This window comes from Ascaphus truei, chromosome 1, assembly GCF_040206685.1.
Source record: "Ascaphus truei isolate aAscTru1 chromosome 1, aAscTru1.hap1, whole genome shotgun sequence".
Lineage (NCBI taxonomy): Eukaryota > Metazoa > Chordata > Amphibia > Anura > Ascaphidae > Ascaphus > Ascaphus truei.
Window position 1 is genome coordinate 81,701,547 of NC_134483.1, and position 22,415 is coordinate 81,723,961.

The 22,415-nt window shown below is 50.0% G+C and overlaps 1 protein-coding gene across 4 annotated transcripts in view; it reads left to right on the forward strand.

Moving 5' to 3' along the window:
* The first annotated feature begins 21,053 nt into the window (after positions 1–21,053).
* Positions 21,054–22,415, forward strand: part of MAST4 (microtubule associated serine/threonine kinase family member 4) — a 607,818-nt gene continuing 606,456 nt past the window's right edge. For all 4 annotated transcript variants that reach the window (XM_075590393.1, XM_075590412.1, XM_075590402.1 and 1 more), the window contains exon 1: positions 21,054–21,629. In XM_075590393.1, the coding sequence (XP_075446508.1) occupies positions 21,399–21,629 (231 nt within the window). In that variant the 5' untranslated portion in view covers positions 21,054–21,398. The remainder of the gene's footprint in view (positions 21,630–22,415) is intronic.

Below are 22,415 nucleotides of genomic sequence, written 5' to 3' on the forward strand. Positions count from 1 at the left end.
TTTCCTAAACTTTTTGTAGTAAAGATTTGAGTACCCGTCGGGGCCCGGGGCTTTAGAGGGTTTCAGGTTTTTCATAACCTCCGATAATTCCTCCATTGTAAAATCTCTGCCCATCACCTCTCTGTCCACCCCGCTCAAACAGGGTATATTTGAACTTGCTAGAAAGTTCTCCAGGGCCACCTTGTTCGCTGGTGATCTGGCTACTTTATCCCCGTCATATAGTTTTGCGTAGAAATCTTTAAATTCCCGTACAATTTGCTTGGGGTTGGCAGTAATTTCCCCTGATTCGCGTCGTAACGCTTGGATACTATAATTGTGCGTTTTGGAGTTAATCATTTTGGCTAATAAGGTATCTGGTTTGTTTGCTTTTTCGAAATATCTTCTCTTTGACCAACTTAACGCTTTCTCAGCCTGGGAGGTGAGCAGAAGATTCAGCTTAGTCTGGGTGTCTTTAATTTGTTGCAGGGTCTCTGCATCGGGTGACCGCCTATGTTGTTCCCAGTGCTGTTTTAGTTCTGCTTGCACCTTAATAATTTTTGCGTTGCGCTCCTTTTTCTTGCGGGCTCCCATACTAATCAAAACCCCCCTCAGTGTTGCTTTGTGAGCCTCCCAGAGGGTTATGTGTGAGTCAACGCTGTCTTTGTTTTCACTGAAAAAGTATTTAATCTCCTCTTTGATCTTTCTCTCAAGGTCTGGGATTTTTAGGAGGGAGTCATTTAGTTTCCAGTTTGCTCTTGGTCTTTCCAGCCCTATCTGCGCGCACCTTAGCTCGATCGGTGCATGGTCCGACCATGAAATATCATGGATCCCCGTGTGGGTGACCGTGGAGACCAGTCTGCTAGAGATAAAGAAGTAATCGATTCTACTGAATGAGTCGTGTGGGTGTGAGTAGAAAGTATAAAGTTTTTCTAGTGGGTGGATTTCTCTCCATGCGTCTATTAGTTGGAGGTCTTTCAGACCTTGTTCTAGTGCGGAAGGTCGGGGGTTGGTTCTGCGCCTGTGGGGACCTGAGCGATCCAGGGTTGTGTTCATAGCCACGTTGAAGTCCCCACCTAGGATTAGGGCTCCTTCGCTAAACTTTTTTATGATGCCGAATGTCTTCGTAAAGAATTCTGCTTCATGGGTGTTAGGGGCATACAGCGTGGCTATTGTTATGGGGAGCATATTGATGGACCCTATGATCATCAGGAACCTCCCCTCCTGATCTTTCTTTACCTTGTCCACTACTAGGCCTACTCTATTATGGACTAGGATTGCTACTCCCCTTTTTTTTTCTGGCGCGGAGGATAGGAATACTTGCTTATATTGTTTATCAAAATATTTGGGAGCACTAGTGGTACTGAAATGTGTTTCCTGGAGTAGGATGAAGTCCGCTCCCTTTTTTTTGTAGTCAGTGAGTGCTATCCTTCGTTTGCATGGGGAGTTGAGACCCTTAGTGTTGTGGGATATAAAGGTTAAAGGCATGTTGGTGTGGGGAACTGACCTTGTTTTCTTAGTGTTGCTCTTGGATGTATCGGGTCGCTACGGTGCCGCTTCTGTTCCTCTGCAGTACTCAGCTCTGTGCAGGGCTTCAGCGGGGGGCCACTCGTGTAGGAGATAATGTGGGGGAGGGTGGACACAGTAGGTACGTGGGACACATAAGGGAAAAGAAAAAACACGTAAACAACACACATCAACTGGGGAGATTGATCAGCGGCATAGGACCGCCGTCTCTCCCTTGCCTGTGGGACTGCGGATATCCGGAACACGCCCTCTAACTCTTTCCTCCTCCAAAGGGCCGTGTTGCCCCGCCTCGTCCCCAGGACTTCCTCGGGTTCTAGGGCAGCTGCCCCAGCCCCAGGGTAGACACGCATGACGACTGTAGGACCGCCGTCTCAGCCGATGAACTAGTAACTTTGTTAGTCCAAACCTGACTTTTAAACAACCTGCATACTTAAGAAATTGCATGTAACCTAAAACTCTGACCTGCTATCAGTAACTGTCATCAACTTGTCCCCCCGTCCTCTGTAGCCCTTTTCTGATTTGCCTCTTGTACTGCCTATCAGGCCCAAACTTTCTGCCAACTCCCGTGGTTATTCACCCGGCTTCTTTAACTCGTAATTTAGCCTGAGTTCAGCTTAGCTGCCCCAAGCTTAACTTAATTTAATTTAATTTCCCCCCCTGAGGTGTCTATGCGTCAGGGCACCCTCCGATGACTGTCTGTCAGTTTTTGCTTTATGTTTTTGTTTTTGTTTTCCCCTCCCAGAGCTCCGTTTTGGGGCTTCCGACTCTCGCCCCCCCAGTCTCGCTGTCGGCCTATGTCTACATTCACTACTGCCCCTTGCCTCTCGCTATTACTGCATGTGGCCCTACTTCAGCGGGTGTTCCTACATTTATCCCTCTCTCCCCTTACTTATAAGGCTTCCGTTACTCTTGTAAAGGTGTCTGTGGAAGGAGCAGGGGTGTCAGCGTGAATAGGGGTGTTTGTCGTGCGCCTAAGATGTGTCCTCAAGGGACTCGCCCGCAGGAGTATCCGCGGGAGTGGTGCCAGCGGGGGGCGTATAGGTGTCAGCGCGATGAGTCAGGGTGTCAAAGGGACGTCCGCGAGAGGGGCAGGAGTGTCAGTGAGAGAAGCGCCGGTGGGAATGGCAGGGGTGTCAGCGCGAGGATCAGGGGCGGCCGTGGAAGCGGGGGTGCCTGTGTATGGCCTGCCCGCGGGGTGGACTCTGCTGCACTCTGTGCTACCCGTTTGTCCCACCTCCTAGGGCCCCGCTTCACTCTATCTACTTGCGCTCTATTAGCGTGTTCTCCTGCGCCGTTCTCCTTCGGCGCCTTGTGTTGCTTAATCTCCTCCGGAGTCGCCTTCCGGATCCCGCCTCTTCCGGCCCGTCCCGACCTCCGCCATCTTGGATGTGGCCTCTCTTCTGCGCCCTTCTCGCGTGAAGTGCAGTCTCCTCCCCGCTGACGTCATCCGCAGCCGTTCCTCCTCAGTTGGGCACCGGAGCTGATCCAAGATGGCTGCCAGTCTCCCTCCGCTGCCGTCAGGGGATCAGGTAAGTGGTGCATCAAGTCCAAAGGGCCTTGGCTCTTCTGGGCTCCGGGGGGGGGATGCCGTAGGGGGGGGGCGGGGGTGTAGCTGTACGGGGGGGTCTCTGTGGGGCTACTACAGGCAGTTTTAGGCGAGCGGAGAGCGGGAGGTAGGGGGGGGGGGGTTAACATAAACTGTGAGGGAACTCAGTCTCAGTAGTAGACCGATTACCGTGGGCTGCGAGCCTGATTTTTCTTATTGGGTCTTCCCGCCTCCCGCCATGTTGGATCCGGCGCTGTTCTGTTTCCCGCCACATCCTCTGTGATTTTGTCCTGCAGGCCCAGTTTAGTGAGGAAGGCGCCGCCATCTTCAGCTTTTTTTATTGTTGTAGAAGCCCCGTTTCTGGATACTAGGAGCCCAAAGGGGAAAATCCAGCGGTACTTAACCCCTTCATCTCTGAGGATCTTGGTAATTGGGGTAAGTTGTTTCCTTTTTAATAATGTGGTGGGGGAGATGTCCTGAAAAACTTGGATTTTTTGTGATTCAAAGGAAGGATTATTGCGGGTCAGCTGGGTAAACAGTTCTTTTATTTTAAAATAATGGAAGCGGGCGATGATATCTCGCGGGGGGTCTCCCTGCTGCGGCCTGGATCTCAGGGCTCTGTGACACCGGTCCAGATGCAGGTCCTGGGCCGTCTTATCCGGCATCAATTGAGTTAGCCACCGGCCCACAAAGTCCTCCGGGTCAAGTTCCTCTTCTGAGACCCCCCTAATCCTCACATTATTACGACGCTCTCGGTTTTCCGCATCTTCCTGCTTATCTAAGAGGTCTTGGATAGTGTCCTTCACTTGGGCTAGCTGTTTATCAGTTCTGTGGAGGGACTTTACCGTGGTGTCCAGCTTCCTCTCTAGGGAGTCCGTTCTGGCGCCAATGTTGTTTATGTCCGCTCTCAGGGACGCCACTTCAGCCTGCAGGCATCTTTTGATGTCTGTGCAGAACTCCTGCATATCACGCCTCCGCATGATTCTATTCCCGCTATCCTCATCTCCCTCTGCCTCTGAGTCGGACCCGCTTGGCGGGGGGCCCTCATGGCTGCGGGAGCGTGGCTGATCTCCTTTGCTGTAATAATCAGTCATTACTGTGGAGGGGCGCTTCGATCTTGTCCCTTTAGACATCCTGGAGGTGTCCGGGTAAGTTGTGGTCAAATTTCGGCGAGATCCGTCAGGTTTGGATGTATTTATTAATTAAATTGTGTCGGCTAGAAACGGAGCTGAATGATCAAGCAGCCATTCAGTCCGTTGTCGCGCATGCGCATCTATATTCTTTTTTATATGACGTTTGATATTAAAGTTATTCCCACAAAGATTCACCACAAAGATATTGAAGACCAGCTGGTGGAGAGTGATCAGAGGCGTGCACGGGAACGTCATTCACCAACCGGAGAAAGAGGTCGCAGTGAGAATACGTCGCAGAGCTGATTGCAGCAGAAGACCTTGTTTAAGCATCAAGACTTAATTATGGGTCTTTTTGGTATAAGGTAAGGAGTATATATGGGCCTGATTTCTCCAACTGCTCCTACGGTATATAGTTTGAGACTATGTAGATTTTAACCGTGCAGATATGTATGTTCAATATTTGTAGGGTTAATTTTGCAAGAAATGATTGCAAATATAGCAAGTTGCTATAGTAGAATTATAAATAGTTTAATGTGCACTGTATTGTTCAATAAGTAGACTGGTGGGGCTGGGGGGTGTTGAAGGGAAAGTAAAAATGGATAGAATTTGTATTTATGGAAAAAAGGGAAGTCAATATGTTAAGATTTCTGCTATTCGTTGTGTTTTATTGGGTTAGTTTTGTGTTTGTTTTTCTGTTTTTTTTTAATTTTACATGCCACACTTGGCCGTTTATCCACACGATCTCTCCACTGTGCTAAGAATTATGAATAGCTCCACTGGGTAGGTCCTTTGAGAGTGTAAGTTCCTTATGAGAATTATTTCATGGAATGTTAAAGGAATCAATTCCCCTATTAAATGAAACAAAATGATGAACCTCTTAAGTGTCTTAAAGCCGAAGTTGTATTAATCAAGGAAACTCATCAAGATGCGACAGAAAGTGAAAAATTTAGGAGAGACTGGGTGGGTAAATGTATATATTCCCCAGCAGTAGGGAAAAATGAGGAGTAGCAATCTTAATAAACAAATCTTTGCCATATGAAGTTATCTCCACTTCCCTCATTCCACCATGCTCTCTTTCCCTCTGTAAGGTCCTGGGAGTGACGCCGCCCTCGGCGTGCTCTTCCCTTACCCGCGGCTCCACCGAACTCTCCCGCGCCTCGCAGCGATCCTCCCTTCAGGACGCCGGTCGCCATCTTGTCTGGGCGTTCATTGATTCCGGTTCCGCAGGCAATTTCATCGTTGAGACTTTTGCTAGACGGAACAATATTCCATTTATCAGTAAGAAGACGCCAGTAGGTCTGGAGGCCATTGACGGTCGACCTCTACAGCCGGCATTCATCATGCTCCAGACGGTGCCTCTCCTACTGCAGTACATCGACGTTCATACGGAGATCATTACCCTCGATGTTATCCACACTCCCTCTGTTGAGCTGATTTTGGGTCTTCCTTGGCTTCAACTCCATAATCCTCGCATCGACTAGACGGATCGGGAACCCATCCAGTGGAGTGCTCCTTGTGCCAAGACATGTACCAGGATTTTCCAGAAGATTGGTGGGTTGTCTACTCTGCCAGAGGTTGATTCCCTACCTTCTGTGTACTGGGAATTCCGTGATGTGTTCGACAAAGCACGTTCCGAGGTTCTACCTCCGCACCGTCCTTTCGACTGTCCTATTGATCTACTACCCGGGGCACCTCTCCCCAGAGGACGATCCTATCCTCTCTCTCTCCCAGAGACTAAAGCCATGAACACTTACATTGCAGAGAATTTAGAGAGGGGTTTCATCCGAAAGTCTTCCTCTCCAGTCGGAGCAGGCTTCTTTTTTGTTAAAAAGAAGGACGGTTCTCTTCGTCCATGCATAGACTACCGGGGGTTGAATAACATCACACGCAAGAACCGCTACCCACTGCCCTTGATACCGGAACTTTTCGACCGTCTTCAGGGAGCAACTATCTTTTTTAAATTGGACTTAAGAGGTGCTTACAATTTAGTAAGGATACGTGAGGGGGACGAATGGAAGACTGCTTTTAACACCCATGACAGCCACTATGAATACCTGGTCATGCCGTTCGGTTTGTGCAACGCACCAGCAGTTTTCCAGGATTTCGTCAATGAGATTATTCGGGACATTCTTAATACATTTCTTATCGTCTACCTAGATGACATCCTAATCTTTTCTAAATCCCCTCAAGAACACATCAAACACGTTCAACAAGTGCTGTGACGCCTCCGGGAGAACCATCTCTTTGCGAAATTGGAGAAATGTCAGTTCCATCTCAAGTCTGTGGCATTTTTGGGATACGTTATCACTGACGCCGGATTCAATATGGATCCAGAAAAACTTAAGGCTATTTTGGACTGGCCCCGTCCGACCACTCTCAAAGCCGTGCAACGCTTTCTAGGTTTTGCAAACTATTATCGACGCTTCATTCGCAATTTTTCTTCTACGGTATCTCCCATAACTGCTCTCACGAAGAAAGGTGCAGATCCTTCATCATGGTCTGAGACCGCCATACGGGCATTTAATCTTCTGAAAAAGGCTTTTGTGTCTGCCCCTATCCTCACCCACCCAGATCCTAAACTTCCATTTACCTTGGAGGAAGATGCTTCTGACATCGGGGCTCGGGCTGTCTTATCCCAAAGGATCTCTCCCTTAGCCAGACTACACCCATGTGCCTTCTTCTCGAAGAAATTCTCGTCCGCAGAACGGAATTACGATGTCGGGAACCAGGAGCTTTTGGCTATCAAGTTGGCATTAGAAGAGTGGAGACACTTCTTAGAGGGTACGGAGACACCTATAACCATACTCACAGACCATAAGAATCTTCTCTACCTAGAAGGGGCCCGTCGTTTGAGCTCTCGACAAGCCCGCTGGGCACTTTTTTTTTTTCACGATTCAATTTTCTCATCTCCTTTATTCCTGGCTCCAAGAATCTAAAGGCGGACGCTCTGTCTCGACAGTTCTTGGCAGAGGACAAGTCTGAAGGACAGCTAGAGACGATTATTCCCTCTAGATGTATTCTGTCCGCCAACTCCTTTGATATTATGGACAAAATTTGATCCGAGCAATCACAAGCTCCGATGGGGCTCAAGGTCCCAGAGGGAAGACGCTACACGGCACCCCAACACCGCAAAAGGGTTCTCGAGTGGTGCCATTCCTCTAAATCGGCAGGACATCCTGGGATACGGAAAACCAACGACCTTGTTCAACGTACCTTCTGGTGGCCAGAGAGGGCTAAGGATGTGGAGGAGTTTGTAAAAGCGTGTGGCACATGCGCTCGCAACAAAGTACCCCGGGTCAAACCAGCAGGCCTTCTCCTTCCTTTACCCATTCCAGACCGCCCCTGGAACCATATTTCTATGGACTTCATCGTAGAGCTCCCAAACTCCAAAGGGATGAATACGATTCTTGTGGTAATTGATCGTTTTTCCAAACAGACGCACCTTGTTCCCTTGAGGGGTCTTCCGAATTCTTCCAGGCTTGCGGATGTTTTCGTTCAGGAAATTTTTCGTCTTCACGGAGTGCCTGCAACCATAGTCTCTGATCGGGGGTCCCAATTTGTGTCAAGATTTTGGCGAGCTTTTTCCCGAAAATTGGGTATTTCACTACAATTCTCCTCGGGATACCACCCACAGACCAATGGGCAGACGGAGAGGGCCAACCAAAACCTGGAACAATACCTCCGATGTTTTATAACCGATACACAGGATGACTGGGTGGATCTGCTTCCTTGGGCCGAGTTTGCTCTTAACTCCCTTCGCAATGACTCCACTCAGGAATCTCCCTTCTTCATAAATTGTGGCTTTCATCCTTCCCGTTTACCTTTCTCCTCGCTATCCCCAGGAGTACCAGCGGTTGACAAGCGTATCTCCCGGCTGAAAGACTTATGGACTAGGATCCAGGAGAACTTAAAGGTGGCCACAGGGAGACAGAAACTCCAGGCAGATCGCCTTTGACGCCAGGTTCCGGAGTACGCCCCAGGAGACAGGGTTTGGCTTTCTTCCAGGAATATCCGACTAAAGGTTCCTACCATGAAGCTAGCACCCAAGTTCCTTGGTCCCTTTCCCGTGGTCAAGAGGATTAATCCTGTGGCTTATCGCCTGCGTCTTCCACCCTCGATGAAGATACCTTCAGTCTTCCATGTATCTTTGCTTAAACCAGCATTTCAGAGTCCTCGCTTTTCTAAGACGACCTCTCCTCCACTTCCTCTTCTGATCCAAGGTCAACAGGAGTACAAGGTTCAGTATGTCCTGGATTCTAGGATTTCCAGAGGTGGAGTCCAATACTTGGTCCACTGGAGGGGGTTGGGACCAGAAGAACGTTCATGGATTCCCCACCGGGATCTTCACGCACCTCGACTCGTCCAGGCTTTCCATCGTAAGAATCCCTCCAAGCCATGTCATGGACGCCCGGAGGTCGCCCCTGAAGGGGGGGTACTGTAAGGTCCTGGGAGTCACGCCGCCCTCGGCGTACTCTTCACTTACCCGCGGCTCCACCGGACTCTCCCGCGCCTCGCAGCGATCCTCCCTCCAGGACGCCGGTCGCCATCTTGCCTAAACGCGCGCGCACGCCAGCACTTCCCTTCTAGTGTCGGGTCTGGGCGTGTGTCCGGTCACGCGCTCGCAGGAACGGCCACACGGGGTGCGCCCACATAGGAGGAGCGTCAGCCTCTTAAAGGCATATCGCCCATTTGTAATGCTGCAATCAAATACATCCGTTCGCCTACTCCCTCCCCCAGGAGTTCCTCTGGACCTATCCCTGACTCAGTCTGGCCCATTCACACACCTCCGCCTTGCTACTCGGCCATTGAACCCTCTTGCCTATATATACCCTGCAGCTTCATTAACTCATCGGCTGAGCATAGAACCAGTTGTTCTCATCACTCTCTGCCTCCCTAGTCCTGTCTTGTTTTGCAGTCTTCCTCGTGTACCGAACCGGCTTCCGCTACGTCTACCCGCACCTCTGGCATCCCGAACTCGGCATACGGCAACACGACTCTCCGCACCTCTGGCATTCCGATCTCGGCAAACGGTAAACGATTACGTCCCTCTCTCTAACCCCGGATTTAGCAAACAGCACCCTCTACCATCCGTACCTCTCCTGCCCCGATCCGGAATCCCAGACCACTCTACTCTCAAGACGTGCCCTCGTGGCTGTGGGTGGCGTTATATCCTATCCCACCTCAGCACTGCGGTCCCGTCTGTGGTGAGCACGTCCTGACACCCTCCCTCCATTCCCCATTCTCTCTTGCACCCTCCCCCCATTCTCCCCTTGCCCTCCCTCCCCCATTCTCTCTCAATCCTCCCCTTCCTCCATTCTCTCTTGTCCCCTCCCCCTATTCTCATCCCCTCCCCCCATTCTCTCTCCTCTTCCCCTTTCTCTCTCCCCCCTCCCCTATTAATCACTCTCCTCCCCATTCTCCCCCTCCCTCCCCATCCTCATTCTCTCTCCCCTCCCTCCTCCATTCTCCCCCTCCCTCATTGTCACTCTCTCTGCTCCCCTATACCCCTTCCCAACCCCTCCCCCCCCTACACCCTCTCCTCCTTCCCCAACTCTACGCCATTCTCTTCCTGCCTACCTCCGTACACTATTCTCTCCCTCTTCTCTCCCTCCCATTTTTACCTCCCCACCCCCCGATTCTCTAACCCCCCCATTCTCTCTCTCTCTTCCCCCCCCCATATTCGCTCACCTCCTTTTTGGGGGTATCAAATTAAGTATTTACACTATAAAGTCATCCCTTTTTATTTTAGATTCTTACTGAGACAAGGTTGGTCTGAGAGACTGCAGTGGCCTCTAATTATATGATTCTCCTCTACTTCTCATTCTCTCCCTCCACCCCATTCTCTCTCTCTCTCTCTCTCCCCCCCAATCCCATTCTCCCTCAATCCCTCCGTTCTCTCTTCCTCCCTCCCCTATTCCCTCCCTCCTCTATTCCCCCTCAATCCCTCCCCAAAACATCCCCCATTCTCTCTCCCCTCTTTCCACATTCTCTCTCCCCCACCTTCCCTCTTCAGGCTCCTCTCTCCCCACCTTCCCCCTTTTCTTTTTCCCCCTCTTCACTCTCTCTCCCACCCTCCCTCTCTATCCTCCCCTTCTCTGAACCCCCCCTTTCAGTTAAAAGTCCCTACTTGTGGAGTAGGGGGGGGGGGAATCTGGCTTAGACACCAGACGTTATGACTGACTTCCGGGACGGACTGTTGGGGCAGGCCCTGCCCTCTTCTTCCGGCTCCCTCCTATTCCGCTGCCTTCCTCCCGTCTGACCTGCACGTCTGTAGATGCTGTGCCAGGGCAGCTCCCCACTCACCTCCTCTAGTTCCGCCTCTACTCAGGGCCCCCCTCTGTGGATAGCCACTAGGTGGCCCAAAGTCATTTTACCCTTTAAACTCAGCTACCCATTCAAAGTGTTACAAAAAAGCCAGTTTGACACCTGTTTTGATGCCCAAACCCCTTTTTGGGCCAAACTTGTAAGAGGCCCAACTCTGTGGATAACCACTACGGAATATGTGGCCCAAAGTAATCTAACCTTTGAAATACTAAAGTTACTTATTCAAATAGGCTAATATTTGCACCAATATCTAGTTTGGCACCTGTGTTGTACCAATACTATTTTGGCCCAGGATAAATATAAATCCTAACCCCTATGGACACCACTCTATGGCAAAAACTGTGAAATAGGTGGCCCAAAGTAATTTAACCCCTAAAATACTAATTACTCAAATTGTTAAAAATCCATGGGTCCATGCCCAGTTTGGCACCTGCTTTTTTGCTAACAAAACCCCTTTGGGGATAGACTGAATACAAATGGGTTTTATCAAAGTGATCCTCCTCTGTGGATAACTGCTGTGAAATGTGTGCTTAACTCATTTAACTCTTGAACTATTGGTGTCCGTGAACAGTTTGGCACCTATTTTGATGCCCAAATCATTTTTGGACCAGGCCAAACACAAGTGGGTTTTATGTAAGGGACCCCCTTCTGTAGATAGTCACTGTCAAAAAGGTGGCACAAAGTCAATTAACCCTTGAAAAACTACATTTACTCATTCAAATTGTTATGAACTGCAACTAGGTTTTACAAATTTTGTGGATAACTGCTGTGAAATAGGTATCCCAAAGTCATTTACCACTGGAAATACTGCAGTTATTTTTAAATTGGTAAATATTAGCCCCCATGCTTAGATGGGTACCTGTTTTGATGCCCATACCCTTTTTGGGCCAGGCTAAATACCTGCAGATTTTAAGTATTGGACCCCCATCTGTGTATAGCCACTGGGAAATATGTAACCAAGTCATTGAAGCCTGAAAACACTACAGCTACTTATTCAAATTGTTATAAATTGTACCCAATTTGACACCTGTTTTGATGCTCCTACCCTTATTGGGGCAGTCAAACAAACAGTGTTTTACATAGGGAATTTCCTTCTGTGGATAGCGTTTGGTGACCCAAACTCATTTAGTCCTTGAAATATTGGAGGCTGTGACCAGTTTGGCACCTGTTTTGATGCCAAAATACTTTTTCGGCCAGACGAAATACAATCAGGTTTTATATAAGGGATCCCCTTCTGTAAATAGTTACTGTGAAATATGTGGCACAAAGTCATTTCACTCTTGAAGCACTACAGTTAATTTAAATATTCAAATTGTTGTGATTTGCACCCATGCCCAGTTTGGCACCAGTTTTGATGCCCATATTAGCTTTGGGTCAGGCAAAGTGCAACTTTGTTTTCATAGGGGGATTTCCTTCTGTGGATAACTGCTGTGAAATACGTGTCCCAAAGTCATGTAGCCTTAAAAAAAACTGTAGCTATCTATTCAAATGGGTAAATATTAGTAGCCATGCTCAGTTTGACACCTGTTTGGATGGCCAAAACTTTTGAGCTAGGCTAAATACAAGTGGGTTTTATATACAGGAGCCCCCTCTATGGATAACCACTGTGAAATAAGTGGGCCAAAGTCAGTACAACCTTTAAATACCACCGCTACTTATTCAAATGGGTAAATATTGGTGCCCATGCCCAGTTTGGCACCTGTTTTGATGCCCAAATCAAAGGATGTCTTCTCTCTACCCCTTTTGTATCTAAAGCCCTCTCCTGCCTTAAACCTCTCATCGACTGTCCCACACCTCACCTCAATATCCGACTAGTACCCTCTCTATCCACCTTTAAGACCCACCTTAAAACAGACCTGCTTAACAAAGCATACGAGTAACTCCGTGGCTAATACTTTACACCCAATACATAAACCTTGGCCCCTTGCAGACGCACTTACCAGAATGCCCTCCTACTATCTCTGTACATTCTTCCTACCTACAAATTAGATTGTAAGCTCTTCGGAGCAGGGACATCTTTTCCTAAATGTTACTTTTATGTCTGAAGCATTTCTTCCCATGAAGTGTTATTTATATTACTGGTTATTTATATGATTGTTACGTGTATTACTGCTGTGAAGCGCTATGTACATTAATGGCGCTATATAAATAAAGACGAAGTGAAAAAAGGTGGTGGAGCACTGCCTGTGAAAATAAAGGGCTGGAGGCTGGTAGAAATAAAATTAAAAATGCTTTATTCTAAGGCATAAGTAGACATGGCTACAAACAACGGGTCCTCTAACGCGTTTCACGCCGTCGTGGCGCTTTGTAAAAGAGTGACCTGTGTTCTAAAATAATGCTCTATATATTGAGATTTGAATGAGGAAGTGATAAAACACATCCACACCGGGGGAAGGAACAGCACAGATAACATTCCAAGAGACACTGTTTTTAAGTATACCTTTTGCTTGCTTCATTCATTGTAACATCGCCGGAAGAAGAGATCAGTGTATCTCGAAAGCTCGCACAAATAAAAGCATTTCGATAGCCACAGAACGGTATCATCTATTTATTTTTTGTTTATTGAAGCTCGGCTAACACGGTACTGATACCTCTCTCTCTGTATATGTATATGTATATGTATATGTGTATATATATGTATATGTGTATATATATGTATATGTGTATATATGTGTATATGTATATATATGTATATGTGTGTATATATATATATATATATATATATATGTATATATATATATGTGTATATATATATATATATATATATATATATATGTATATATATGTGTGTGTGTGTGTGTGTATGTGTATGGGTATATATATATATATATATATATATATATATATATCTGTGCTCAAAGCTGTGACCATGCAGCAAGCTTAAGCCTATAGGGAACCATGTTAAAAATGGTTATTGAGGCAAAAAGTGACACTGTGTGCTCATTTGCATGTCATTTCCCATAATCCCTTGCTGCAGTGGAAGTGCTGTATGCTGGGTGATGATGGGGAAAGGCGGGGTTGCAGACCTGCCTAAGACATGCAGATGAGCATACAGTTGTATTTGTGTGTGTGTGTATATATATATATCCAGGTCCCCTCTGGCTCCCCAGACATTCGGTTCTCTCTCTCTCACCTGCGACAGTGTGAGGGCAGTTGCAGGTGTGATCGCGCCACCGGGAGGCTTCCGGCGACATCAGCTACAGGGCGCCGCCATCTTGTGTGCGTTTGCGCATACGCAGAAGCTCGCGCACGCGCAGTATAGCCCCAGATGCGATACGGCAGCCATTACAGGGAGTGAGAAGAGGCGCTAGATAGTCAGGGACATCCCCCAGTTCGCACATGCGCAGTTAGCAGCGGCGGCGGCCATTACACAGCACGCACGAGGCCCCAATGTTAAAGAGAGCCACCAAGGACTACAGTTCCCAGCAGCTTCTGGGGACTGCACTTTCATCCTGGTCACAGGCAGCCAGACAGCCAATAGAGCTGGCAGCTTCTCATGCTGCAAAGTTGCAACAATGTTGTGTGAAGACAGGGATTGTCAGTTAGGAGCTGGGACACAGAGAGGGGAGGGTGTGTTTGTGCAGGGAGGAAAGTAGCCTCCTGCATTAGGCCAGAAGTCTCCCCTTATCCCCCAGCTAGGCCCTACTCACCTCAGCTTGTGGTTACTACAGGGACTCCCCTTAGACTAGGGACAGGGTCCTGTAGAACCTAGACAAGTGCGGGTCCAGCCAGGAACCGTGACCATCCTGGCAAGTGCTGTGAAGGTAATACATCCTCTGCATTAGCAGAGATAAGAGACATTATAAAGGTGGATCACTCCATGCGGGAGCCACCCACCGTTGAGGCGGAGGCATCTTGGATCATCTCCTGGAGCAAGGGATTCCAAGCAAAGGTCATCTGCGCACCCGGTAGCAGGAGCACCGGGCAGGTATTATCCAAGTCACCAAGTGCACCACCTAAACACTTCATCTTAGTGGGCAGCGCTGTTCCACACGTGGGTGGGGTTGTGGGACTCTTGGGACTTTGGGTACAAGGACTTTGGGGATACTGTGTAAGGAGGTTATAGCCCAGTTAGGGGCAAGGTTATAGCTGCCAGCTAGTGGCAGAGGGTGGCATATATATATAGTTGTGCATACTGATGATGTTGCACTGTGAAAGTATGATACTCTGTGTTATGTTGCTATACAATATGATATGATGTTATTGTGTTATTTGCTCGTTCAGTAAACCTTTTAGCCTTAACCCTGGTGTATGTGGTTTCTGGGTGGGTTCCTATGCTAGGCCCATTCTACATTCCTATAGAATCCTACATAGGTGGAGGCGCTGACCGACGAGAACGTTCCAGAGATTCACCCCAGGCTCTCACTAGCGGAGGCTCAGGCCTCCTGTGAGCCTGACAGGTATAACGCACCACACCAGATAACATATAGGTTCCCCCTCACATTCACTCTATCTGCGATAGGGGGTGGGGGAATACCCTTTACATATATATATACCCAGTTAAAATCAACCCCACACTGATGAGACCCATTAAGGTCGAAACAGCTGTCTGTGGGTGGTTTTCTGGTTATGCACCTTAACCCTGGCTGTGCTCAAAGCTGTGACCATGCAGCAAGCTTAAGCCTATAGGGAACCATGTTAAAAATGGTTTTTGAGGCAAAAAGTGGTGTGCTATTTGCATGTCATTTCCCAGAATGCCTTGCTACAGTGGAAGTGCTGGGTGATAATGGGGAAAGGCGGGGTTGCAGACCTGCCTAAGACATGCAGATGAGCATACAGTTGTATTTGCGCGCGTGTATATATACACATATATATATATATATATATAGCGGTCATGTAAAATGGCTACAGTCATCTCTCCTGCTGACAGTAAGGCCTGGTAAGTTGTGGGCATGCCAGCAGTAATTATGGAGGTTTGCCCTCACACCCTGGTGGGGTGCCCTGTGTATGGATGGGAGTAGTCACATGCTCTGACTCCATGGTTAGTGATGTCAGAGGTGTGTCAGCTTCCAGAGTGTACATAAGGCACAGCACTGAGTCTAAAGTTAGATCTGCGTCCAGTTCTGGAACTAGCCTGAGTTAATAAGAGTTCTAGTTATGTTATAGTAACTGAAAGGAGACTGTGTCCAGGGACCTGGCACAGGGTAGTGATCCCTGCGGGGATAGGGAATCCCTATCTAAGGAGAGATACACCTTTTAAAGGGAGGCACTGACTGGAGAATGAGTGGCTAAGTATACACTGCGAGGGGCAGCTAGCCCACATCAACCAATAAAGATGTTCTCATTCACAAACCCTCTCGTGTACATGCGTGGAGTGAATGTACAGAGAGGAGCACCACGGAGGAGTTCCTCAACAGGATCATCCCCTAGCGGACGCAGGGACCCTGATGAGGTGGAGGCGCTGCACTGGAACTAGGTGAGACTCAGCACACTACCTCAGCTGCCTGTCTGGACGGGTCCTCCCCACACACCATCATGCGGGAGACTCAGGAGTCCTGTTGCCAACAGGTGCACCACCAGACACTACCACACTGTAATGGGGGCCGGTTAGACCACAGGGGCCAATGTGAGATTGGGTGGGTCAGGCCGGTTCAGAAACACCGTTACATTTGGAGGCGAGCTGCTGAGATCAGATCTGTCATCAGGACAGGCTCTAGCTAGGCACACTGGGAAACAGGGAGAGAGCCTGCTGCCACTCTGTGCTGCGTAGGGACGGACCTAGGGGTGGTCAGGGGGCTGACGGGATATTGTCAGTTCGCAGGGACGACCTAGGGGCCTGAAAGGAGTGAGGGGTCTGGAGCCGGGCTATAGCTGACCGAGTCACCTTGAGGCAGTGCTAGTTGGTAGGACGCCAGAAGGGATAGCCTGTAACTTGGTCAGGAATCCTGGAGAGGGTCTGCGCTAGGCTGACCAAGAGAGGTAGACGCCCCAAGTACTGCATGGCAGAGCCAGAGTACCTAGCCCATTCCAGACACTTACCATAGGGAGCACAGACTGGGAGGAAGGAGTCACAGCAGACACTGAGAGAGTGAGCCTAGCCTGAGGTAGTGCAACATGAGTCCAGCCTAGATCAGGTACACATGTGGTGGTGCATCTGAGCAATCTTTATTGTACTGATGTGGAGGCTGCCCCGCAGAGCGGAGTCCCATGTACGATAACTGTTACGAGAGAATGGAGGATCCGCGTGGTGCGGAGAACACAAAATGGCGACCAGAGGCTGATGGGGAGGGCACCCGTGGCGTGCACCCCACTGAAGAGCAAACAGTCGCCGAGTTATCGTTAACCAGTCTGCTCTGGAGCGGAGCGAAGGCCGTGGCTGCCCCGTTTTTATCCTGTTTGGGACACCGAGGGGCCACCCTTGAAGAGTGTGAGGAAATTGTAATAATTGGGGGAGAACCCCACGAGGAGAGCAAACAAACTGACTTTTTGGGCTTAAAAGCCAACCAAAATGGCGGTTCCCGCTTGCTAGGGAAACCGCATGGGACAGTCACAGAGGAAATGGCTGATGCAGAACTTGCAAAGAGCTGGCCGGGAATGGCGCAAACAGCAGAGCCCCGCCCTGATGGGGGGCATGGCGCGAAAGCTATGGCTGCGCCTTCATGGACAGTGACTCACTCGGCCCCTGTGCTCAGTCAACCGCTTAGTCTATGGGACCCTCCCCTGATTTCCACCAGGGGGAGTGACTTTCAACTATGGCCTGTGGGAATGCACCCACTGGGCCCAGGGACTGATATCCAGACGGCGCCACTACAAAAAGTAGTTCCGGCCGCGGAAATGATTTGCAAGAAAGAGGGATATTTTGCACGCAAAGCTGCTGCAAGGAGAAGGCGGGAACTAGCCGCGGTAAAAGAATCCAGCTCTGAGGAGGAAACTGGCGCGAAAACGCAGACCGCGCCCACCAGGACTGAGAGAGGCGCGGCCTTAATTAAGGGGCATGATATTCGCCTGTGGGACCCGCCCATAATTGCAACCCCTGGGGGCGGGTTCCAGCTATGTCAGCGGAAGGAGGAGCCGAAGCAGGAAGTGGCTGGCCCAGAAGCTTCTACCGGTCAGTTGCGAGGAACCACTGACCTGGAGAGACCCACACTGAAAGTGGTCCCCACAAAGAGAATGGCCTGCCCCTCCGCTGTGGGAACTATGGTCTCCACCCAGCCCTACTCAGTACCCGGCGGGCTACTAGTAGTAAGGGTGGCTAACACCGAGACGGTGGTCGGGCTCTGCCTACAATGCGGGCTGCCCGGAGGCACGGTCAACACGGCGGCACGTTGCCCACATTGCGGGACACTGTACTTATGGCCTATGCCAACGTTTATACCGATACAATCGGCTGACCCCCCGGGGGACCAGGCTAGGCGAGCCGCCGAGTCCCCTGGCGCACTGTGGATAGGACGTGCGAGTCCCGGAGAAAGGGGACTGGAGCCGGTCAAGTCGGCTGGGTCGGCCGCAACCGAGACAGTCGGGTCACGTCCTGACCGCACCGAGAAGGGAGAATACTCGGACGAGGATCTCCGTGAACTAGCGGAGGTGACATCGAGGCCCAGGATAGAACCGGGGAGGACGACACCCCGTGGTACCAGCAGCTGTCAGAAAGACAGGACGTCCCCCGCAGATCGGCGAGCCGAGAGACGGAGTCCCTCCGCCTCAGAACGAGGCGGCGACGGACGAGAGACGCCGGCACCCCTGCGGACGGGTAAGAGGAGTCCCTTCACTTACCTTGCCCCAGCAGACGGTGTAGGAGCGGAGAGGCCATGCCAGGCCGCAGGCGCACGTGGAGAGACGGCATCACTTCCGGTGAAGACGACGGCGGAGCTTCCGGATGTCGTCATCTAAGAAGAGATCCCGAATGGGGGTCCAACCCGCGATGACGGTGTTTCCGGTTCCGGGGAGGACATCACTTCCGGTGGCGACAGCGGAACCCCGAGAAAGAATGCAGCGACGCTTCGGCGATCGGGGGAAGGTCCCCGATCACCTACAAGGCCCAGGAGTTGGATGGGCGATCCAAGGACTGAGGAGGGTGAGATATCCTCATTGGACCAGTCTACGGACAGCCAGGAACGGGTCGTAACCCCGTGGGGTCCAATTTCTTGCCCATACGCCCAATCCCACGCCCTAGCTAACACCCCTGCCCCAATCACACGGTCCCCGGGTTCCCCGCCTAGTTTGGAATCTGTGGACATATCATCAGGGGGAGAAGGGAGACGGACTGGGGAAAGACAGCGCAGTGGCGCTACGGAGGGTGATTCTCGGGGAGGGGGAGAGTGGCTGCGGTAGGCCAGTGGTTGCCCCCTGCAGTTCCTGCGACGGTGAAAAAGGCCCCGGGATCTTCTAGGTGGTCTGTACCACGATCTGAACGGTCGTCGGGGGTATTTTCCCTTGAAGATGATAGGGAGTCAGGGGGGTCAAATAAATTTAGAAAGACCCGTTGGTGGGCCCCATTATTTGAAGGGTACTCCGCCTGGATGGACCGCACTCGGTTCCTCATCCGGCGAGAAGATGTAGTGGATTACTGGTGGGCTGTGGGAGAATTCACACCTGAACAAAGGGACAGAGAGTTGCAGGAGCGGTGGCTGCAGATTGAGCATAGGGAGATAGAACCCATGGGTCCTAGTATCCTATCAGACCCCGTGGACCCTAATGAGCCCCTATCATGGGTGTTACCTGGGAGGGCAGGTAAGGCTGACCTGACCAGGATAAGTAGGGCCGAGAGAACCATAATGGCTCGGTATAAATCATCCCACGGGTTGGAGTACCCGTATGTCCCTGAGCCTCTCATGGATGAGATAGAGGACAACCGGGATAGGTGGCTTAGGGAGGCCATTGAAATGCACTTAGTAGGAAGAGGGAGTTCCGTGATAGGGAAGAAAGCCGAGGAGCGCATAGAGCACTTAGTGCGGGTATGGGGCATTGACAGAAACATTTATAAGCACAGGGTGACATATAGGCCTGAGAGGGGACTGCCTAGGCACTATCACGTCACGGTCATAGACATGGGCGGTAGAGAGGTCAAGAAACCTGACCCGAGTCACTATTTTTAGGGGGTACTAATACATTACGCGGGTTCGTGGCTGCTGGTCGGGGCGGGCGGAATGTACTGTAGTCATTTTGTTATATACCATGGAAATTGTACCTGAAGTTAATATAATTATGTGTTGTATTTCAGTGCTTCCTGGAAAAGGGTATACAAATTTAGGTCCCAGCGAGGGCGTTGGGATTCACCAGGGGGAGAATGTAGCGGTCATGTAAAATGGCTACAGTCATCTCTCCTGCTGACAGTAAGGCCTGGTAAGTTGTGGGCATGCCAGCAGTAATTATGGAGGTTTGCCCTCACACCCTGGTGGGGTGCCCTGTGTATGGATGGGAGTAGTCACATGCTCTGACTCCATGGTTAGTGATGTCAGAGGTGTGTCAGCTTCCAGAGTGTACATAAGGCACAGCACTGAGTCTAAAGTTAGATCTGCGTCCAGTTCTGGAAGGAGTTCAAGTTCAAGTACTAGCCTGAGTTAATAAGAGTTCTAGTTATGTTATAGTAACTGAAAGGAGACTGTGTCCAGGGACCTGGCACAGGGCAGTGATCCCTGCGGGGATAGGGAATCCCTATCTAAGGAGAGATACAGCTTTTAAAGGGAGGCACTGACTGGAGAATGAGTGGCTAAGTATACACTGCGAGGGGCAGCTAGCCCACATCAACCAATAAAGATGTTCTCATTCACAAACCCTCTCGTGTACATGCGTGGAGTGAATGTACAGAGAGGAGCACCACGGAGGAGTTCCTCAACAGGATCATCCCCATGCGGACGCAGGGACCCTGATGAGGTGGAGGCACTGCACTGGAACTAGGTGAGACTCAGCACACTACCTCAGCTGCCTGTCTGGACGGGTCCTCCCCACACACCATCATGCGGGAGACTCAGGAGTCCTGTTGCCAACAGGTGCACCACCAGACACTACCACACTGTAATGGGGGCCGGTTAGACCACAGGGGCCAATGTGAGATTGGGTGGGTCAGGCCGGTTCAGAAACACCGTTACATATATATATATATATATATATATATATATATATATATTTTTCCCTCACAGCCCCACTACTCACCTGCTGTTCCCGTCTGGAGCTGCTAAACCCTTTCCTTCACAGCCCCACTTCTCACCTGCTGTCCCCTGCTAAACCCTTTCCCTCACAGCCCCACTACTCACCTGCTGTTCCCGTCTAGAGCTGCTAAACACTTTCCCTCACAGCCCCACTACTCACCTGCTGTCCCCGTCTGGAGCTGTTAAACTCTTTCCTTCACAGCCCCTCTCCTCACCTGCTGTCCCCGCCTGGAGCTGCTAAACCTTTCCCTGACAGCTCCACTCCTTACCTGCTGCTCAGCGCCTAGCTTCCCGCCCGCAGAGACTTGTTGCTTGTACCACCCCCAAGCGCGCCTCTCATTGGCTGCCGGTCAGAGTGCCGCCCCCAAGCGCGTCTCTCATTGGCTGGCGAAGCTGCCGGTCAGCGTGCAGTCCCTGGGCACGCCTCAGAGAGGAGGAGCGCGGGTGCTGGCCCCGACTTTGCAGAGGCAGGAAGGTGGCAGTAGTAGCAGGTCTGCGCATCTCCTTGCTATGTCCCCTGGGAGCGCCGCCTGCCTGGCGTGATGTTTGAAGCCCATACGTGTTTTTGCACATTCACTTTAATACCCATTTGCAACCCCGACCCGTGCACCTCTCACCACCCAACTCCGCCTGAGCTGCTGCCCAGATATTAACCCATGAGTGCAAACGGTGCCCGGGCGCCCGAAGTCCAGGTTCGCGGTCCGGCTGCAGGAAGCCGCAGGTGCGCTGAGCGCTCCTTGCCCCCTGGCGTCCTCCGCTGAGCGCTTGGTGCAGCCCGAGAGGTGGAGAGGGGAAGCTTTGGTAATGGACGGCAAAGTTTCCGAGTCCAGGGGAGCTGGGAGTAGCGATGACACCTCGTCCTCCTCGTCCCTGTCCTCCTCGGGCTCCCAAACCCTCTCTGAAGGGGGGGATTGCAAAGCCCATTCTGGGGAGAACAGCACAGACTGTGACTCTGAGGGACAGCTGACCATAGAGCAGGAGGTGCAAGGGAGACGTGGAGGGGATGGAGAGCAGGAACAAGAGGAGGATGAAGAGGTAAGACATCCCATTACTTTATAATATATATATATATATATATATTACACTTGTTGTATTACGTTTGTAATGGTGTGTGTGTGTGTGTATATATATATATATATATATATATATATATATATATATATATATATATATTCCAAAGAAGTTGCACTATTGCCTCTGACTGATTTCTAGCATGCTCTGATACTATTAAATATACAACCAAACTATTTAGAGATGGCATATGTTGTATCTATCTGCTCTGTGTCTATCTTTAAACCTTTGATGCTGCCACAGTATGTGACTGCACAACAGCGCCTAATCAATCTCAGTTTTGTTAACCTCATCTGTTGAGGGTACTTATTCCTCATGTTACATGTGTTTAGTGTGCACTTATCTCTCTACTATGTTAAAGTATCCTGTAGTGACATTTATTTTCCCTAAACTGCTATATGTGTATGGATCATGTGAATCAGGGATAATAGGTTGGTGTGTTTGAAATTTGAGGTCATTGTCACCCACTAGAAAGTTTAGGCAGTGTAGGGTTGCCAGGCTTCCCGTATTTAATTGACTTGTCCCGTTGTCTGCCTGTACGAATAATTGTCCCATATTTTAGTGCCATAACGTGAAAGTCCTTCAAAATTACTTTAATGGAATCCGTCCTAAAAACGTAATAGATTTCTACTTGAGTGTAATAGTTACCTTTTCCCAATAGATGTCACCTTTATTAAAATAATAATAGCTCAGCCACTGCCTGGTCATCTCATCATATTATAATCCCCACCCCTATAGACGTTATTCCTT